Source organism: Pseudonaja textilis, chromosome 2 (genome assembly GCF_049901715.1).
Source record: "Pseudonaja textilis isolate UNSWEBS1 chromosome 2, rPseTex1.2, whole genome shotgun sequence".
NCBI lineage: Eukaryota > Metazoa > Chordata > Lepidosauria > Squamata > Elapidae > Pseudonaja > Pseudonaja textilis.
Window position 1 is genome coordinate 89938880 of NC_141991.1, and position 22522 is coordinate 89961401.

At 35.1% G+C, this 22522-nt stretch overlaps 1 protein-coding gene across 1 annotated transcript in view; it reads right to left on the reverse strand.

Moving 5' to 3' along the window:
* Positions 1–22522, reverse strand: part of DOCK2 (dedicator of cytokinesis 2) — a 316322-nt gene that overhangs the window by 40553 nt on the left and 253247 nt on the right. The window contains exons 34-37 of the mRNA XM_087924559.1: positions 7596–7681; positions 4326–4482; positions 2539–2579; positions 801–891 (exon numbers count right to left, since the gene is read on the reverse strand). Coding sequence (XP_087780685.1) covers positions 801–891; positions 2539–2579; positions 4326–4482; positions 7596–7681 — 375 coding nt within the window. The remainder of the gene's footprint in view (positions 1–800; positions 892–2538; positions 2580–4325; positions 4483–7595; positions 7682–22522) is intronic.

Consider the following 22522-nt stretch of genomic DNA (forward strand, 5'->3'; position numbering starts at 1 on the left):
ACCTGATACTCTTTCATAAACTCGACACAGTTTCTGAGTAAGGCCAAGTCTTCCCTGGGAAATACTGAGTGGTACCCTACAAAGCAGCTCAGTCAACCTCTGAAGATGCCAGAAACATCAGACCATAGAAATTTAGATCTTTGCCACTATGCCTGAAAGCTCATCACTACTTAACCACCCCAAAGATTTTAAAAATTATGGCCATATAATATTCTATACATTCTATGCACCAAAATTATAATTTAAAATACTGACATGTCTTGTTAAATCCACTACTGGGCCTGGCTTGATATCTCTGGAATTTTTCACCAATTACTTAGAAAATATATGTAATCAATCACTTTTCAGTATCCAACCAGTCAGCTAGGTTTGTTACTCTATTGCATTCCCCTTTCCCTTCTCCCTTTCCCTGCTTCTCATTTTTCTCTTCCTGGGAACACTTGAAGAACGTTCACTTATTGTTTATTGCTCCAAATATCAAAATGCTGTTCTCGTTGGATTAGGGATTCAGTGTGTGTATGCATGTGTGGGGAATCTATTTGGATTTCCTCCTACTTTTCTCTTTATAATAGCATAGATATTGGTTTGATTGTAAAAGAGAGTTCATTATTTGCTTATAGGAGTCTAGTACAACTCTACGTTCACCCTATTCCACCAATACATACAATCACTTACTATATACATTCTATTGTAACCATACAATCACTTATTATTTCCTGCAACCCAATTTTGTGTTAGGACAATTCCCTCCAACTCTTGACTTTCCAATACTTGACCTCAACTGCAAATAAGCAACTTACCTTCAGAAGTGAAGCATGCAGCAGAAGGGTATATGCAGCTTCTGTGTAGTTCTCAGAATCTAAGTGAAGATCCCGAAGTTTATACAGATACCTGTTAATAGGTGCAGCAAAAAGATAGAGAAAAACCTTTAATATCAGCATTATTTTAAATTCATAAAATATGGATCTATCTCTGCTACTATATTTTTGTAGAATGATGTGAACTACTATCAACATTTAAATATGACTTTGCAATAAGACATTGAAGTATTCACATGAATAGGTCTTAACCATATTCTGCATTTGGTTGACTCAGTCAATATACTTCCAATTTCTATGATTTTGAAGTTAAGTTTGAAAACTTGATTATATTGTCAAGCTAAAAATGTATTGTCCTGCCTCATAAAAGAGGATTTACATTTTCAAATCGTAGCACTTTATATGCTGTCTAATGAGAAAAAGACTTTTGCATATAAAGAAAAAGACTGTCTACTATTGATCTACTATCCCTTTCCTAAGAGGTCTGAAGAGGGCGTGCATAAGCGCACCAATGTGCCTACCATCCCTGTCCTACTGTTTATTTTTTTATTTTTCTTATATGTATCCATGTATTCATAACTATGTTTTTACTTATACCTATTATCTTGTAAGAAATTGACAAAAATAAATTAATTAATAAAATAAATAAATATATAAGTCTGAAGTTTTATTCTTCCCAGCTGAAAAAAAGCTACACATACAAACACACACACACACACACACACACACACACAGAGAGAGAGAGAGAGAAAGAGAGAGAACACTGTCTGAATTCTGATTCATTTAAACAGTATAGTATAAATATAATGTACATATACATATAGTTTAGATACTATAGTAAATAATACAATACAGTATTATACATTATGTAAAAGAAAATATGTATGTAACTGAGACAGACAGATGTCATAGAGGCAAACATGTTTATTAAGAGGCTAAAAGAGTTTTTAAAAAAGACAAATTTAGAACACAGCTTTTATTCCTAAGATTTTGAATTTTGTTATTACAAAAGAAAGAAAATAAAAACGAAAACCATGGTTCATTTGGATCAACAAAACATTCTCAAGATGTCTCACTCTAACTACAATCCACCTTAATATATCTGCCTCTTCTAATGTACTTGTTCAAAAGATGTTGAATATAAATTGAAAATTGGAAAGTCAAATTTGTATTTGTTACATAAATCAAAGATGCTGATCTCAGTCTGTGATTTTATACAACTCACTTAAAGGCTTTTTGCTGCAAAGGCTTTTATCTCTCATTGCCTATTTCTCTGTCTGAATAGCTAGCTTTATATTGACCAAAAAAGCAACTCTTGTCATAGAATCTCATTCAATTGAACAAGTTAAAAAATATAGTTTCTACAAAGAGAGATTTGAGTTCTAGTCTGATTCCAAAACAAAGACTACAATTGTTGCAAATTTTATGATATATTTTATTAAATTCATCATAGTAAATATGTCCTTTTAAATTATGATCCTTTTTATTTAAATGACATACCTTTCCCCCCCAAAATTAAAGTATATGACTGAGCAACTTTGACAAAGTATGTGTTGAGCCTTTGTAGAGCAACAAACAATATTTCTGTGATAATAATTTGTATTGAACAACTTACATCCAGATATTTACTATAAATCCATGTATAATCCTGAAGATTATGCAAAGAAAACAGCACTAAACTTTTCAGTGACACCTGTAACCAACAGAGCAAGTACTGTACCTTATATACATTTCTTCGCGATTAATTTCCTTGTAGAAATTCTGGGAGGAAAAATGAATGAAATTAGATTAGTCCTGCACTCAAACATAATTGGGATGGTTCTTTTTATAATATTCATCAAATATGCATAATATGCAGGGAATAATTTTGCTTTGTTTCATTTTTAAAATCTCAAAACTTCCAATTCATGTTTAACATAAATATGCATTATTTATATGTTACTTCCCTCTGAAACCAGTGTGGAGAGAATTCATGATCATCAAAGTCACATGATAGAGCAGCAAATTACTATCTGACAGCAGTCATGTGGATTTAAAAAAAATACTATTTTGCATGAATGCCAATTATGGAAAAAACTGGTTTTCATCACAACAATCATTAATAAAATGTTTTTGTTTCTTAAGAAAAGAGGAAACTCTCATCTTTTTTCTTGATATAGCAACAATATATTGAGCAGGCTGTATTTGAAATGGACATATTTTTGTATGGGACTTACATTTCCATCTCCACTTAAAATCATTTACAGGTAGTCCTTGACTCATGAGCACAACTGAGTCCCAAATTTCTGTTGCTAAGTGAAACATTTGTTATGTGAGTTTTGCCCCTTTTTTTACCTTTCTTGCTTCAGTTGTTCAGTGAAATCACTGCAGATGTTAAGTTAGTAACACGGTTATTATGCGACTCTGGCTTCCCCATTGACTTTGCTTGCCAGAAGGTTAGAGAAGGGAATCAAACAACCCTGGACATTGCAACTGTCATAAATATGAGTCAGTTGGCAAGCATCTGAATTTTGATCACATGACCTTGAGGCTATTGCAACAGTCATAAGTGTGAAAAATGCTGATGTCACTTTTTAAAGAGCTGTTGTAACTTCAAATGGCCACTAAATAAACTGTTGTAAGTCAAGGACTATCTATCTTACATACTCTACTTGGCAACAGAAAAGATGATATAGAAGATAGTGATCATCTGAGAATGAAAGAATGACTTGGAGGTAGATCGTTCTATATTAAGAATGTGCATTAAATAAGGATTATTATGGCCCAGGAAGGTGTAGGATGGTGTAAGTATATAAACAGTGAATTGTGAATTATATTACTCAGTGAAATACTTAGCTCATTCATGTAGTCACTAGGTATCTTGCCTTCCCCTCCAATCTCAATATAAGGACAATCATTTTCACTTATCTTATAAAACTGTTTCCAAATTAATAAAATTAGTGAGATCATTTTGAACATTCAAAAAGTGCCAAGTACTTTTCATTACTTAATTAATTCAACGTATATGCCTGTACACCCGAAATACTGTCTGCAACTCCGGGCAGAAAACAGCATCAAAAACAGCAATCCAGAAAATAAAGACATGAGAGATACATACGAACACACATAGCATGGTGTTAAATGTTACATCTCTGTATGTGCATTCTGCATACTTATGGCATTGTTTAGTGGATGAAACAAAGTTTTTAGTTTAAATTACAAAATTTGGATTATATTGTTGCAGTTTCCCTCCCAAATAAATAAAATCTTGGTGTGTTGCAGGTTCCGCTTCCCTGTCATATAATTATCTATAATAATGTCATATAATAGTTGTTACTACTGTCCATCTTTTTCAATATAGTAAGGCAGGGGTGGCCAATCTTGGAAAATACTGGCTGGGAAATTCTGAGAATTGAAGTCCGCAAGTTTTATAGTTGCACACTCCTGCAGTAAGGGCTTGTAGACTTTGTAAATTGGTCCAAATTCAAAACTTTAGAACTTTATGCAAATCTTTAAGGTGCTACATACCAATAAATTCACAGTACAGCTCATACGATTGTCCTTGCTTTCATCATTCATTACAGCACGATAATCCAGTAGTTTTTCCAAAAGACCTTTTATTAGGCTTACAAACATTTCAACTGACTTGGCAATCTTAGGAAAGACTGAAGAGCACTCAGTGAGTCTAAAATGTAAAAGAAAAACAATGAGCATTTGCATAAAACATTACTACAAATTTGGGATTAAATTAAAGAAAAAGCTATGCAGAATGGCGAACACATATTTCATTATTTTTGTTTGTTTTATTTAGTTTAGTTTACTTTATTGTCATTGCACCTCGTACAACAAAATTAAATACCATCTTCAGTATACATTATGACTATGAAAATAAACAACAAACACACATCCTTCACATTCTATGCAGTGAATTGAAAATCCCTGATATTGCATTAATATTGCACTGTACGCTAGAATTCAATAGAGTTACTACCCTGGTGGTAGAAGCTCTTTTTCAGCCTGTTTGTTCTTGTTTTTATTATCCTGTGCCATCTGGCAGATGGTAATAGTTCAGAAAAAGGGTGCCCAGGATGAGATGGATCTTTGAGAATGTTTTGAACTTTCTTAAGGCAGTGGGAGCTAGAAAGCTTTTCCAAAGAGGGGAGAGGGCAACCCATGATCTTCTGAGCAATGATGTTAACTCTCTGGAGTGCGGTCCTATCTGCCACTGTTCAATTGGCAAACCATACACAGATGCAGTAAGTTAAGATACTCTCTATGGTGTAGCAGTAGAAGGTCACCAGCAGTTTTTCATTCAGTTGTTGTTTTCTGAGAATATTTGAATATTTGTTTAAACACCAAGCAAGATACTATTTAAGGCATTGCAGGGATCTGATCCTAGGAATATAAAGGGGACTCAGAACATATGTTCAATATACTTATTTTGAGTATATCAGAGATACATAAGAGATACTTATGGCATCTCTTTCAATCGCACATGCTGTTTGTTGCCTAGAACTGCAGTCAGGTGAGACCAAGAAAAGATGATCTTAAAGATCAGTAAGATGTTGAAATTACCCCTTCCCATTTGAATCCATACTGCTGCATGACCCTAACACTTTTCACCCATGTTACAGAATGCTCTCTCTTCGAAAAGCATGTTACTTCTGGGATGTTTGGGAGGAAAAACTGGCTGTTTGCAATCAGATATAAAAATATAGATGAGAATCTATAATGTGTTGAATTTCATTAGATTCTGCCATCTCGTGTAACAATTCAACTGAACAGCACTGAGAAGTGTCAAGGTGAAATACTGCTATACTTTTGCAGGCATTTTCTAGGTCCCTCTATAATTTTGAAAGTATAGATGATCATCATTTTATACATTCCAAAGCAATATTTTTCAACAGATGCATTTAACGTCTTGTCTAAAATTGTTGCCTCTCCAAAGAATTCTCCTGCTGTGGAGGCTTGTGTTTGATTCAGTATTAATTCCTCCTTTTATTTGAACATGGTAGTTTTGAAACAGCAGTTCCATTGTTTAGGGGAAAAAATTGAACATCAATACATTTCAATATGATCACTAATAGTTGTTATGTGGTTTTAATACTCTTGGATTTAATCTATTGGGGTTATATTTAATGTTACATAAAGCCAACCAAAGCTGCCTCTGACACCATACCTTTCCCTTTAAAAACGTCCTAAATCTGTTTCAGAAAATACTTCACTTCTTCCGAGGAGATCTATGGTTGAAGATACATGATAAAACTGTTCCAGTGCCTGTTTTTAATTCTCTTGGTTGTTTGATATACTTGAATAAAACATGTTCTGTTTGTCAAGTGGTATGAAGTATGAGCATCAAATTGAAAGTATTTTGTAGTACTTGTTAGTATTATGAATTGAAAAGTAACAAACAGAGATAATTCAGTCTGCATTCAAGTTTTAGGAGTTGAAATTGCTGGTATGGAAATATCCACTTAATTAATCGTGGTTAGAAAACAAAAGACACAATTGTACACATTTCATAAAAATATGAAATATACCTCTGAGATCAAAATGTTACCCTCCAAAATATTATTTCTTGGAGGGAAGAGCAGATTTTATTAATACTTTTTAAATATAATTCCAAATGCTGGATAGGTGGAATTGTTGTATCTGGTGAAGCTTTTACTATTTTGGTTTCATCTCAATTCTGTGTACTCTAAAAACAAAAGCTGTTCACAGTTGTTTGTTCAATAGAATCTCATCCATTGACCAGTCTCTAGTATTGGATGATTTAACTGAATTATGAGAGATTCAGAAAAAAAGCAAGGTAATCTTTACATATCACACAATTAAAATAAAGGAATTTGGAGACTGCATAGTAAAGACTATATTTTTGAATGGGTTTTGAAGAGAAAGGAACAATTTTCATGGGGGATGAGTATCCATGACTACCATTAATATGATGGCTATATATCATTTCCAGAATTGGAAGTGACATATCTCTGACCACCAGTTGTTAAGAAGTATTAATGTCAACATGTTTTGTGGAAGGGCTTCCCATTGATATATAATAGGAAACAGGAGAAAATATAGCTTTAGTTTCTTCAAGGAAAGCTTGTCTCACATTCTCATTTTTGTTCAGTGAAAAAGTTGGATTAGTCTGCATGGTAGTAGATGACAGCCTGCTGGACGCAGTCAGTAGCAAGCACAGGATTTACTACAATAAACCTGAGAGTGAAGTTCAATCTGCTCTTAGAGGCAGGGTTTTATTTCTGTGATGAGCTTTTCCTCACTTTCCTTCTGGAAAGTTGATATCTGGAAGTGAATGAGATTTGCACATGTTTGTAATTTTACAGGTGCACCCTTTTTTCATTATTTGCTTTCTTTTAGTATCACTTCATGTGCAAAGTACAAATAAATGCTATCTTTGCTACTGTTTGATTATGGATAAATGACACAATGCTAGAGGAGAAATATTATATGTCATTATTTCTACAGGAAGTTTAGGTCATCTTATGGATATAAGGTAGATATAAGATGGATATCTCTCTCTCTCTCTCTCTCTCTCTCTCTTTATATATATATATATATATATATGTTTTCTATATATATATATATATATATATATTGTTTTCTTATATATATATATATATTGTTTTCTTATATATATATATATATTGTTTTCATATATATATATATATATATATATATATATATATATATATATATATATATATGTATTAGTAGTTCACATTTAAAAAACATCCAATTTAAAATATAACACATTTGAAGGACATATCCCATTGTTGTACTTACATTGTCTCAAACAAATGCAGATATTGCTCATCTCCTCGGCCTCCTTCTACCTCATGATCCAATTTTAAAATTATTTCATTTTCAAACTGTTCAGAGGAAGAAAGCAAAATAATTAAGCAGAGCACAAATTCTTTTTGGAACTTGTTCCTATAAAATTGATAGCTTTTACGATACTCATATGTGCATCTCTCAGATGTAGCACATAAAAGTCAAGTAAGCATGTTTTTTTTAAAAAGAGGAATATTTGTCAAAATAGCACTTGGGTTGTAATGACATTAAAAGGAATATATGATTTCATAACAACATACTAAAATTTATGTCTGCATAAGCAATTAGATCTTCTTAGAATTAGTACATAATATTTCAGGTATAATAAGATATTAAAACACATTGCATAGATACATTTGAATTGGGAACAGAATAAAAATATTCTAAGATGATTAAAAACTAGATTTTGGATATTTGCCAAGACCAGGGGTGTCAAACTGGTGGCCCGTGGACCCGGTGCATCACACACAGCCCTGCCCACCACAGCTCCGCAAAGCATAACAACCGGTTCAGTGAGTGGGCGCTTTGCTGTGCGCACATGCACACTGCAAATCACCGGCTCTGCAAACATTCACCTTCTCCTGCTGATCTGCGGCACTCAGCTGTGCCATTCAAAGCAGCAGAGGTGGAAAACACAGGGAATAAAGCACAGCCTAGAGCCCAGGCAGGTGGGTGGGCCAAACAGAAGACCAGAAGATCATCGTCGCAGTGAACCAGTTCATTATCAGCTGCTCTTCGGAGCTACCGGTTCTGCAGAATCGGGCCAAACTGGTAGAATTCCACCCCTGCTGCAAAGGCAAAAATGCCATAATATGTCACATGATTTCACATGAGGTGATCAAGACCCATGGCCTAGATTGATATTTCTTTTATCTGTTTTTAGATGTGTAGGAATCTCAAAATGAAATGTATATGAATAACCCGGATGATGGGATTGATGACACAAAGTTGGGAACTTTGGCACACACTGAGAATGACTGAATTTGCAGTCAGAATCTAATCTGGATAGGTTGGAAAACTGGAGGGTTTGTAGTTTAGAAGCACTAGATCCAAAGACTTGGGACTAGAAACTGACAACAAGCTAAACACAAGTTAGTTATGTGAGACATCTGCTAGAAGAGGTCACAGTTTTTGGCTGCTTCAGAAGAAACATATGGTAAGGGTAAATGTCATGTCAAGTGACTATAGCTATCTACTTAGCATTCCTTAGATGAATTGTGCATGATCCTGGACACCACATTTCCAGGTTAAAGTATGGCAAGAAAGACAATACAGGAATTTAAGAATTTGCCCTATGTGGACATGCCCAAGGAATTTCAGAATACAGATTTCAGATACTCAGTAATATTTAAGGCAGATAGGAAAGCTGTCATAAAGGGAAGATACAGAGAAGATGGCAAATAATTGTTTTCCCAGGACTGCAGAAATGAAAACTAGAGATAATATAAGTTATGGATATAAGTTGTGCTTATCAAGGTTTTATTTAAATATGAAGTAAACTTTGCAGTAAGACCATCAAAACAATTACTTAGGGTGGTTATGTGTTTCCCATCTCTGAAGGTTTTAAAGGTGAGACTTCTCATGAATCATTATCTGCTGCTCAATAGAGAGTTGGATTCAATGATGCTTGTGGTCACTTCCTATTCTGTAGTTCTACAATTTATTACTTTATAGAATAGAAGCCTTCTTAACTTCTTTTTAACATTACAGAAAACAAATATACTGTAAACTATATGCCTGCACATTTACAACACAAAAAAATATTATATCAGGGGCAAGACACATTGTTGGTACATACTGGTTTCTGAAATATAAAAAAATAAGGTATCACTGATAAATATTTTGCTATTAATGTTTATCACCATGATTTTAGGGCTTTGGAGAGCTGGAAAAGAAAAAACAGGTATTCCAGCTATTGTCCAGCAATTCTATGGACACCAATACACTGGCTGGTTTTATCATAAATATTCCCTGTATATGATTGTTTCAAAGTCTCAAGATAGCTTTCCTATTTAAAATAGTTTCTTAATTTAAAATTGGTATAAGAATGAAAAAATATATGTCTACCCTGTGAAGAAGGAAATATAGGGATTTCAAAATTACTCTAAAATGAAGAGCTGTAAAAAATGGATACAGTAAATCAAAAAGATACCTGGATAAAAAAGATTTTGCTTTAAACTTCTGAAGCATTAAATGGTAATGATCATAGTATTGAATAACTCTTTTTAAGCAAACCTCACTTGGATGATGAGTCATTAACTTTAATTGTTGATTTTTAAAGGCTAGTGTCTTTATGTGTTTGGAGGTCATCGATCCCTCAACTAGTGACATTTGTTATACAGTTACACTGTATGAGACAGTTTGATGAAAAAATTAAATGAATTGGGGTGTATTTTCTTGGAGATTTGCCCTCTCTGTCAATGCCATTTGATGCACCAATGAATCTAAGTAAGGTACATGTGAAACTATTTTGCTTCCAGCAATTTTTGCCCAAATCGCATTTCAGTGAAGCTTGAAAGTTCAAAGAGTGACAAGACACCACCTAACTCTGTGTGTCTCATAATATTCAGGTGATAAACCTAGGCAAAAATATATAAGACCAGGTCTTATTTTCAGGAAAACACAGTACTTGGAAAACATCTGGCAGCTACCTATATGAATAGCAAAGGTCTGTCCTCCACCAGCAGCTTCTATAAGTTCAAATCTTTAAAAATAATGTAAGGAATCCAGTACATTTGGTACACTGACTTGAAGATCCACCAAACAGAATTATATCTGGAGATGCATGTCCATTATTAGAACACATAAGTTTGATGGAACAAAACTTTATTCTTCTCTAAATTTGCCTTGGAGGATTGGGAAAATTAGATGAATATCTAGGAGAAAACTAAGAAATATGCTTATATCACACTGGCTGAATTGAATACAGGACAGGAAAGTGAATACTCAAGTGGTATGAATCAGAATTAAAAAGGTGTAAAAACAGCAAAATTTAGAACAAGCCCAGCCAGGGAAGAGTGCAAGATTTACACAGCCATTATATTTTTAAGTGGTAAAGTAATGTTGCTATTTATAAGGAAATGCTTGTGAAACAGAACTGGAAGCAAAAGTTCATGAACAGAGCAATAAGTCGGTAACTTTAAAAGAGAAATATTTCCTAATGCACTAATAAAATATACTATAATAAAATATTCAATTCATAAGAAATATGAATATAATTCTGTTTGTCTTTAGATTAGGATTAGGACTACATTGATGCATCTAGTATATCACAGGGTCAAGTGGTAATAGATTTTAGTCCTGCAGTAAGGGGAAAGTAACACTATTAGAAAATTAGAAGAATGTGATTGCCTAAATAGGGGGAAAAGATCTCTGTAATGGAATAAAGAGCTATGTATTCAAATATGTATCTGAAATTCTTATTATTAACAGTAGAAAGAGAAAGAAATCAATGGGTTTAACAATTATACAACTGAAATGTGATCTAAACAGAAAAAAAAAATCTACACAGGAACATCTATTTTTTTTCCTTTATTGCCCAAACTATCAGCAATGCATTGCCTTGGAGTAAGCTAAAACTTTCTGATCCTTGGCAAAAACCAAAATGCTCATTCTCCCAAGTCTTTCAGAATTTAGTAATTTTTTAATATGAGCATTACAATAAATCTTTTAAACTAATTTAGCTGCTTTTTCTGCTCTGATTTTTTTATTTTGTATTTTTACTTTAAAGTCACTTTACTTAGATTTTAATGTGTTGTAAATTGTCCTTGAAAACTGCTCTTTTGAAGGACATCCCATAAATAAATAGAAATGCAAACTCACTGAACCAGTCATCTTTTTTTTTTCTGGCACAGAATACGAATCATTTGCATTTAGTGTTAAATCAGGTGTCAAGACCTGACACAACACTAACAACTACAAAGTAAAAATGGACTAGCCAGAGATGTTTATCTGATTGTAATAATAATTCATAAAGATCAAAGTCACCAACAGTAGATCATTACCAGATATTCCCCATTTTACAGTGTATGGAATGGAGAACATTCCCCCAATTACTTCCTTTTCCATGTTTTCAGTTACAAAATATATATAATAATACAGTACACAATAATACAGTACACAACACAGAAGCCTGATGATGGCAGATGAGATTCTTCTGAAACATTGCTACAACTTTAAAAGCACAACTACAATGACGTGGGAAAATACCCAAACAAAGCTGAATACCATACATGTAAGTACCCGCGAAAACTTAAGAATGAATATATATATGTGTGTGTGTGTGTGTGTGTGTGTGTGTGTGTTTTCTTAAGTTTTCACAGGTACTTACATGTATGGAATTCGGCTTTGCTTGGGTATTTTAAAAGCACAACTTTAAAAGCACAACTACTACCCGAGCAAAGCCGAATTCCATATATATATATATATATTTGTTTTCTGAGGTTCTTGTGGGTATTTGTATGTGGATCTTTGGTTATTCGGGTTTTCTCCTGTGTAAGAGTACTTTGAGAAGCCCAGAGCAGAAGACACAAGCCTGAAGATGATGAATGAGACTTCATTGAAACGCTGCCTACATACTTCCAATCTTACGCGGGAGAAAACCCGAATAACCAAAGATCCACATACAAATACTCGCGAAAACCTCAGAAAACATATATATGTATGTGTGTGTGTGTGTGTGTGTGTGTGTGTGTGTGTGTGTGTATATATATATATATATATATATATATATATATATATATATATATATATACACACATATTCATTCATCCCTACCATTAGAAGAACGTGATATAGGGGAAGGAGTGGCAGAACTTGGGAGAGCCACAAGTGGACTCCACCTCCACCCTGATTTGCTGTTAACTCTTATTTAACTTCTAGCAAGTGTTATTGTTTAACTGAGCCTATTCCTGTGCATAGACATGAATAGGAATAAATCAGATTAATTAGACCTTCAAGTACAATTCTGATCTTTTGCCCCTGACACTTTATCCCTTCTACCCTGTCTGGTTCAGTGCATCTTCTCTCAACCTCATATTTCCACAAAATTGTCTTTTCTAGTTTTTAGAACACATGATTTCTTCCTCCAATTAAAACCTTTTTGCTGCTATGCACTGATTTCTGTTACTCCTCTCTCTCTCTCTCTCTCTCTCTCTCTTTCTGTCCTCTCCTTTCAAGTTTGTCCTTTGCTACTTAGACTTTACAATTACAACAAGGCAGGATGCACTGCATATCTAAGTTCGGCTCTTGAGATACCCTTGATGTTATTAATTATCCTAGTCAGTCTCTTGTCAACAATATGGAAAATGTGTCCTTAAGAAAATGAAACAGCTAAGGCTAGCTGGATTTGATTACAGGTGACAACCTTAAAAAATGATGCTGTCTCTCACAAAACAAACACATTCGTAGACTTTTTTCCACAGACAATAAGTATTTCATGCAACATCTTGATTGATCATGTTCTTTATTTGTTTTAATTCAAGAAAAAAAAACCAACCTTCTTCAGATCTGCTAGTCTAATGCCTGTACATATATACACATATCATTTCCATGGCTTATTAGGTTTACTTTTTTTCCTGGTCATCTTTTCTTTGGAACCTATTCACCCCTTCCTGACACCTTTCATATAGAGAGATTAAAGTAAGTATTCTGAAGCAGGATACCAAAGATGAGCAATACACATTTCTGTATTTTGTTGCAGATATGTCTGTTAGATTCCATTTTCTTTTCTTTTCTTTTATTTATTTATTTTTATTTATTTGGTTTGTCAATTGCTTACAAGATAATAGGTATAAGTAAAAACATAGTTATGAATACATGGATACATCTAAGAAAAATAAAAAGAAAAGAAAAGAAACAATAGAACAGGGACAGTAGGCACGTTGGTGCGCTTATGCACGCCCCCTACAGACCTCTTAGGAAAGGGGTGAGGTCAATAGTAAACAGTCTAAGGTTAAAGTTTTTGGGGTTTGGGGAAGAAACCACAGAGTCAGGTAGAGTATTCCAGACATTGACCACTCTGTTGCTGAAGTCGTATTTCCTGCAATCAAGTTTGGTGCGATTAACCTTGAGTTTGTATCTATTGTTTGCTCTTGTATTGTTATGGTTGAAGCTGAAGTATTCATTGACATTGCAATGTATGATTTTATATACTATATTTAGATCGGACTGAAGGCAGCGTAGTTCTAGGTTTTCTAGGTCTAGAATTTCAAGTCTGGTGGCATAAAGTATTCTGCAATGAGTAGAGAAGTGGAGAACTCTTCTTGTGAAATATTTCTGGACTTTCTCCAACTGTGTTAATATCAAATATGTAATGTGGGTTCCAGACTGATGAGCTGTATTCAAGTATTGGTCTAGAAAATGTTTTGTATGCTCTAGTTAGTAGTGTGTAATATTACCAGAGAAAAAGCTACGTAAGATTAGGTTAACAACTCTTAACGCCTTTTTGGCTATGTAGTTACAGTGGGATCTAGCACTTAGATCATTAGAGATGAGTACTCAAGGTCCTTGACAGTGTTTGGATTATCAACAAGGTCTTGACTATTCAGCCTGTATTTTATTTTCTGATTTTTTTGCCAATATGTAAGACAGAGCATTTATTTGTTGAGATTTGAAGTTGTCATTTGTTTGATCATTCTGATAGACCATTCATAGTCAAGGTCTTTTGAAGAGTAGCAGTATTGTCTGTGGTGTTGAATAGCTTTACATCATCAACAAAGTGAATGCAGTTGCTCTTAATATGATCACAGAGGTCATTTAAGTAGAGTATGAAAAGAGTTGGTCCTAAAACACTATCTTGGGGGACACCACTGTTGACAGGTACAGAATTTGATAGGACGCTCCCAATTTTAACCATTTGTTGTCTGTTTGACAGGAATGCTTCTATCCAGTTATGCAGGTGTCCAGAGATACCATAAGATTTTAGTTTTAGGAGTAGTTTGTCGTGTACTACTGAATCAAAGGCTTTACAGAAGTCTATGTAGATTGCATCTATTGCTTTGCCCTGATCGAGTTGTGTAGTCCATATGTTTTTGCAGTGTGAGAGTTGCAGATTATAGGATAGTTTTTTTCTGAAACCAAATTGTTTATTAGAGAGTAGGTTGTTTGTTTCTAAACAGAGGATGATGGATTGGTTAGTAATTGATTCCATGACTTTACAGGTGACGCAGCATAAAGAGATTGGTCTGTAATTTTCAACTAGGCTGGGGTCTCCCTTTTTGAAGATAGGGATGACTGTGGCTTGTGACCATAGGTTGGCAAGGAGCTGGTGCTGAAAGATTTTTCAAAGATTATGCTTAGAGGTTCGGCTATGGCAGTGGGTAGTTTTTAAAGAAGTAGGCATATATTCCATCCGGTCCAATAGATAGATATGGTTTTCGATTGTGTAGTGCTTTTTCAACATTGTCTTCTGTAAAATCTGTGGTTCGACTAGGAAATACTGGGCATGACCCATTGCTGCTTACAAATACTGAGCCAAAGAATGTGTTAAAGAGGTTGGCTTTAATGGTGTTGTCATTGCAGTCTTTACCATTAGGTCCTTTCAGGGTGGGATGGACCTTGAGTCTTTTAGTTTGTTGTTTACAAAATTGTAGAAAGCGCAGGTGGAATTGGTGCGTAGAAGGTTTTCCTCTTGTTTAATGTGATAATTGGTGCATTCAGTCTTTATCTGGTAGCATAAATTTTTGTTTCGGCTTTTGAAATTGGCAACGTGACCAGATTTATTTTTCTGCCAAAGTGATTTCTTTTTGGATTGAAACTTCCTTATTGTTATGATAATTTGTTGTTGTTGTTGTTTTTGGTTTGGGGAGTTGTTATTGGTACATATAGTTTGATGACTCTTTTGACTTCAAGTAAAAATATGTTGTAATGGTCTTCTACAGTATTGCATCCAGTGAATAGAAATTGCCAATCAAGGGATGAGAGATCGTTGTTTATAAGATCATAGTTGCCTTTTTGAAGTTATAATTGGGGATTCAGTCATTGTGATGATTTTTGTGTGGATATATGTTGAGACAAAAGTCAATCATGTTTTGGTCACTGTTGGAAAAGCATTCTTTAATTTGTATTCTGTAAACTGAATTCAAACTATTGCAGAAGATAAGATTGAGGCAGTTGTTAAGTCTAGTGTTGTTGGTTACTAGTTGTTCTAGCCCCAGATTTATTACTGCATTGTAGAAGGTTGCATGTGTGGGTTCAGTTGTACGTTCGTTTAGGGTCCAGTTAATATGAGGTAGATTGAAGTCACCAAGAAAGATAAAGTGTGTGGGCAGGATGCTGCCCATGTTAGTAGTGTATTTAGCTTGTTTGCATGTTCAATGCCATAATCAGGGGCTCTGTAACATAGTAAGAACCAAAATGTGATATTTAAGGACAGTTCAGAGATGATGGTCTCAGGAATAGCAAGCTTCTGGGTAAAAACATAGTTATGAATACATGGATACATCTAAGAAAAATAAAAAGAAAAGAAAAGAAACAATAGAACAGGGACAGTAGGCACGTTGGTGCGCTTATGCACGCCCCTACAGACCTCTTAGGAAAGGGGTGAGGTCAATAGTAAACAGTCTAAGGTTAAAGTTTTTGGGGTTTGGGAAGAAACCACAGAGTCAGGTAGAGTATTCCAGACATTGACCACTCTGTTGCTGAAGTCGTATTTCCTGCAATCAAGTTTGGTGCGATTAACCTTGAGTTTGTATCTATTGTTTGCTCTTGTATTGTTATGGTTGAAGCTGAAGTATTCATTGACATTGCAATGTATGATTTTATATACTATATTTAGATCGGACTGAAGGCAGCGTAGTTCTAGGTTTTCTAGGTCTAGAATTTCAAGTCTGGTGGCATAAAGTATTCTGCAATGAGTAGAGAAGTGGAGAACTCTTCTTGTGAAATATTTCTGGACTTTCTCCAACTGTGTTAATATCAAATATGTAATGTGGGTTCCAGACTGATGAGCTGTATTCAAGTATTGGTCTAGAAAATGTTTTGTATGCTCTAGTTAGTAGTGTGTAATATTACCAGAGAAAAAGCTACGTAAGATTAGGTTAACAACTCTTAACGCCTTTTTGGCTATGTAGTTACAGTGGGATCTAGCACTTAGATCATTAGAGATGAGTACTCCAAGGTCCTTGACAGTGTTTGGATTATCAACAAGGTCTTGACTATTCAGCCTGTATTTTATTTTCTGATTTTTTTGCCAATATGTAAGACAGAGCATTTATTTGTTGAGATTTGAAGTTGTCATTTGTTTGATCATTCTGATAGACCATTCATAGTCAAGGTCTTTTGAAGAGTAGCAGTATTGTCTGTGGTGTTGAATAGCTTTACATCATCAACAAAGTGAATGCAGTTGCTCTTAATATGATCACAGAGGTCATTTAAGTAGAGTATGAAAAGAGTTGGTCCTAAAACACTATCTTGGGGGACACCACTGTTGACAGGTACAGAATTTGATAGGACGCTCCCAATTTTAACCATTTGTTGTCTGTTTGACAGGAATGCTTCTATCCAGTTATGCAGGTGTCCAGAGATACCATAAGATTTTAGTTTTAGGAGTAGTTTGTCGTGTACTACTGAATCAAAGGCTTTACAGAAGTCTATGTAGATTGCATCTATTGCTTTGCCCTGATCGAGTTGTGTAGTCCATATGTTTTTGCAGTGTGAGAGTTGCAGATTATAGGATAGTTTTTTTCTGAAACCAAATTGTTTATTAGAGAGTAGGTTGTTTGTTTCTAAACAGAGGATGATGGATTGGTTAATAATTGATTCCATGACTTTACAGGTGACGCAGCATAAAGAGATTGGTCTGTAATTTTCAACTAGGCTGGGGTCTCCCTTTTTGAAGATAGGGATGACTGTGGCTTGTGACCATAGGTTGGCAAGGAGCTGGTGCTGAAAGATTTTTCAAAGATTATGCTTAGAGGTTCGGCTATGGCAGTGGGTAGTTTTTAAAGAAGTAGGCATATATTCCATCCGGTCCAATAGATAGATATGGTTTTCGATTGTGTAGTGCTTTTTCAACATTGTCTTCTGTAAAATCTGTGGTTCGACTAGGAAATACTGGGCATGACCCATTGCTGCTTACAAATACTGAGCCAAAGAATGTGTTAAAGAGGTTGGCTTTAATGGTGTTGTCATTGCAGTCTTTACCATTAGGTCCTTTCAGGGGTGGGATGGACCTTGAGTCTTTTAGTTTGTTGTTTACAAAATTGTAGAAAGCGCAGGTGGAATTGGTGCGTAGAAGGTTTTCCTCTTGTTTAATGTGATAATTGGTGCATTCAGTCTTTATCTGGTAGCATAAATTTTTGTATCGGCTTTTGAAATTGGCAACGTGACCAGATTTATTTTTCTGCCAAAGTGATTTCTTTTTGGATTGAAACTTCCTTATTGTTATGATAATTTGTTGTTGTTGTTTTTTTTGGTTTGGGGAGTTGTTATTGGTACATATAGTTTGATGACTCTTTTGACTTCAAGTAAAAATATGTTGTAATGGTCTTCTACAGTATTGCATCCAGTGAATAGAAATTGCCAATCAAGGGATGAGAGATCGTTGTTTATAAGATCATAGTTGCCTTTTTTGAAGTTATAATTGGGGATTCAGTCATTGTGATGATTTTTGTGTGGATATATGTTGAGACAAAAGTCAATCATGTTTTGGTCACTGTTGGAAAAGCATTCTTTAATTTGTATTCTGTAAACTGAATTCAAACTATTGCAGAAGATAAGATTGAGGCAGTTGTTAAGTCTAGTGTTGTTGGTTACTAGTTGTTCTAGCCCCAGATTTATTACTGCATTGTAGAAGGTTGCATGTGTGGGTTCAGTTGTACGTTCGTTTAGGGTCCAGTTAATATGAGGTAGATTGAAGTCACCAAGAAAGATAAAAGTGTGTGGGCAGGATGCTGCCCATGTTAGTAGTGTATTTAGCTTGTTTGCATGTTCAATGCCATAATCAGGGGCTCTGTAACATAGTAAGAACCAAAATGTGATATTTAAGGACAGTTCAGAGATGATGGTCTCAGGAATAGCAAGCTTCTGGGTAACTTGGATGTTTTTTAGATGTAGGGACTTTTTATAGAAGATAGCAACACCACCTCCTCTACGGATTTCATGATCTGATTGGTAAACATGATAGTCTTTTACTGTGTAATGGAGTCAGGGAGAGATGTGTTGAGCCCTGTTTCACAGACAAATATAATGTCGATTTTAGCCGTATTTAGTAAGAGGAAAAATTCAGGTCTTTTATTTACAAGGCTTCTTGCATTGAGTAACTTGCATTTAAGGCCAGTTGTGGTTGGAATAGAGGTAGTTAGGGGTGTGCATGCCTAGTTTTGATGAAGGTGGATTGGATGGAGTGGGTTTGGATGCAGAGTTGTGGGTTGTGTGGCTTTCTTTTGATGCAATCAGCATGGTAGTCAATGTATAGATCCTTTTCTCCATTGTATAGACAGTTTTTGAGTTCTGTGCAGAGTTCACAGAAGAGGATTCTTTGCAGTATGGATAAGTCTGGTCTTGAGTGAAGTTTTTTATGAGTGGGATTGGATTTTGCAATGGCGTTTATTGTATGAATGAATATACGTTTGCTGGACTCATTTTTGCAAACTACTCGATTCTTGGTGCTATAGAGCCGTATTGTATTTGTATTCAGGGCCATCTCTGGTTATTTCAATGATATCTTCAGGATGTTTGTTGTATTTGAGTTGCTTATGATATCGTGAATTTTGGTGATGTCATCTGATTTGTTGGTGTCTTCGAGACCAAATAAGATGGCATTTGGACATTTCTCTTCACATTCCATGATGTCTTTGATGAGTAAGGGGATATTATTTGTGGAATTATTTGATGGGATAGTAATTGTTTGTGGCTGTGGTTTGGTGGTTATTTTTGGTTGCAGTTGTGATTGTAGTTGAGGTAGTGGTTGTGGTAGTTGTGGGATTTGATTTTGAGCTGATAGGTAATCACTTATCTGTGCTGTATTTTTTTTTTTTTTTCAAGAGAGATTAGGCTTGCTTGTATAGTTGTTTCAAAACGTGTTGCTAAGTGTTCTTCTACTGAGTGAATGAGTGATTCTATGCTTTCAACTCTGTCAGGCAGGATACTCAGTTTGTTTACCTTAGGAAAACATGATGGACATAGACAAAAGAATGTATCTGAATTTTTAACGATATCAGCTAGGCTTTTGTTTGCATTTAAGAAGGCAGGCTGGGCTTGATTGTCGCATAGGCAGCATTTGATTTTACCTGGAACAATTCTACCTTTACCTGATTAACTTCAAGGATCAACTACACAATTATATTTATAGGATTCAGTTGTATTTTTGGCTTTTCATTCATTAATTGTAAATTGTAAATGATTATTACTGATATTACAATACTTAGGGAATGGAAGTTTATTTCGTTTCTCTCCAAATGAGATATAAACAAAAATGACTTTTCTCCTGTATTTATTTATTTATAACATTTATTGGCCACTTATTTTACCACAGCTAACTCTGTATGGCTTGGAGAATATATTTTTTATTTGGCATATTTACATAGCTGCCCATCTCAATGACTTTGGCCAGTGTATAATAATAAAGTAAAACAGTAAATATATAAAACAATTATTATTAAGAAATATAAAACAATCATTATTAAAAATGCAAGTAATCAAATACAGGATAAAGAGTCAATTAATGAAGCTGTCTAAGAATACTCACAATCCTTTGGGGCCTCAGGCTTGAGGATCAAACCAAATCTTGAAGGACTTATAGAATATTATCAGGGATGAAGCTACTCTCAGGTTTTTTGGGGAATGGGGAAAATGAATATTCCATAAGGCAAGTGCTATAGCAGAGAAGGACCTCCCTAGCAGACAGGACCCAAAGCATGCTCTCTCTGCCAGATGTTTCCTTTAGTACCACTGAGAACTTTTCCATTAAGCCTTGCAACTTGGGCTAAAGAAATCTGTTTTCCGCACATGGTAGGCTTCCATTAGTAGTGCCTTCCCTTGGGCTGTGTAATAGATGAAGAGAAAGTCACAACATATGTGGTGCAACATAATTTTGCCCTTGAGCACAATGACAGCTCAGTGCAGAATCCATTCTATCCACAGTAAGATGAGCAGAAGGAATATCTTCTCTGTCTAATGGGCCAATGCTGCTGTCACATCATTGCCTGGCATCGAAGTAATGTACTACTGCCTTGCCAGAGGTTGCCATAAAACAGAGGGGTTCCCTGTGCTTGTCCTGCCTGCAGACTGACAAATGATGGTAGTCAAGAGATTAAAGCTAAAGTGTGATGGGAGATATGTGAACATCTTCTTCCCTTGGGCCAAAACTATTTATAAAATGATAGTGAGAAACATACTGTCAAATGTCTCTTTCATAACATCATCTAACTGCTTAGTATTTGTCTTCTCAAATAGATATTGGTACTTCCTTCAATATAACATTCCAGTTTAAGGATAACTTAAGTAGGTCATTTTTCAAGAGCACCCCTGTTGCTCTGGGTGGAACATGAGAAGCAAAGTTCACAGTAAACCCACATCCTTTGAATGAGTATTTAGCATCAGAACTGCTTTAGATGCCTTCCCCCTATTTTAACTCTTGGAGAGGAAAAAGTGATATTTAAACTGCCTACATCCAGGGTGGAAATGGAAGTTAAATGTATTTAAATACTGTAGAGAATCCAAATATACTGTAAAAACATGATGCTTGCCAGGATCAAAATAGCATTATGCATTAAAATATGTTAAACTTTTGTAAAGCAAAGCACACCTGAAAAATAATTCCCACCCTTTTAAAAATGATATTCTAATTTATAATGCAATGCATTCATAGTTTTTATTCGTAAAATCTAATTTGAAGCAGGCTTTCTTTTTCTTTTCTTTTGGCAGATATTTATCAAATCTACCAAAAGCGACAGATTTTATTTTTCTGGGCTCCAAGATCACCGCAGATGAGTGACCGCAGCCAATAAATTAAAAGATGGTCCTGGGGGTGGGGGAAGCTATGGCAAATCTACACAGCATACTAAAAACATCACCCTACAAACAAAAGTGTCAAGAGTGGTTATGGTCTCAGTTGCAATGTATGGCTGTGAATGTTGGACCATAAGAAAGGCTGAGCATCAAAAATTGAGGCCTTTGAAATATGGTGCTGGAGAAGACTCCCGTGAGTCCCTTGGACTGCAAAGTAATCAAACCAGTCAGTCCTAGAGGAGATCAACCTGACTGCTCTTTAGAAAGTCAGATCCTGAAGATGAAACTCAAATATTTGGCCACCTAATGAGAAGGAAGGACTCACTGGCGAAGAGCCTAATGCTAAGCCTAAGATTGGGGGCAAAAGAAGAAGGGAACGACAAAGAATGAGGTGGCTAGGATGGACTCACTGAAGCAGTAGGCATGAGCTTAAATGGATTCCGGAGGATGGTAGAGGACAGGAAGGCCTGAAGAAACATTATCCATGAGGTTGCAATGGGTTGGACATGATTTCACAACTAACAACCTATGGTAGCTCAGTCTAAAGTATTCTTTCTGCTGGAGTATTAAGTATTTTTCCATATAGTATTTTACTTCAAAACTCCTACTATACTTTTAGATTGTATGATATGATGGATTTACTAAATAATCCACAAATTATAACTGATCATTTAATAACTCTTTGGATTACAAAAGCATTAGAAAGGTTGCTTTACAATCCGTAAAATACTTCTGTCTGTTGCAAAATATTCCTCTCCCTCCATGGGTTGGAAACTGGTTCACCTTTACCACTGGTGGCAGGGTCTGCTACATGGCTGTAATCTGTGACTTTTTTTGGTCATTTTGCAGTTTTTTTATCAGTTCCTGGCCAACCCCGCCCTCCCATTTTTGGAGAATGGGTTCACAATCATTTGATTTACTTAATGATT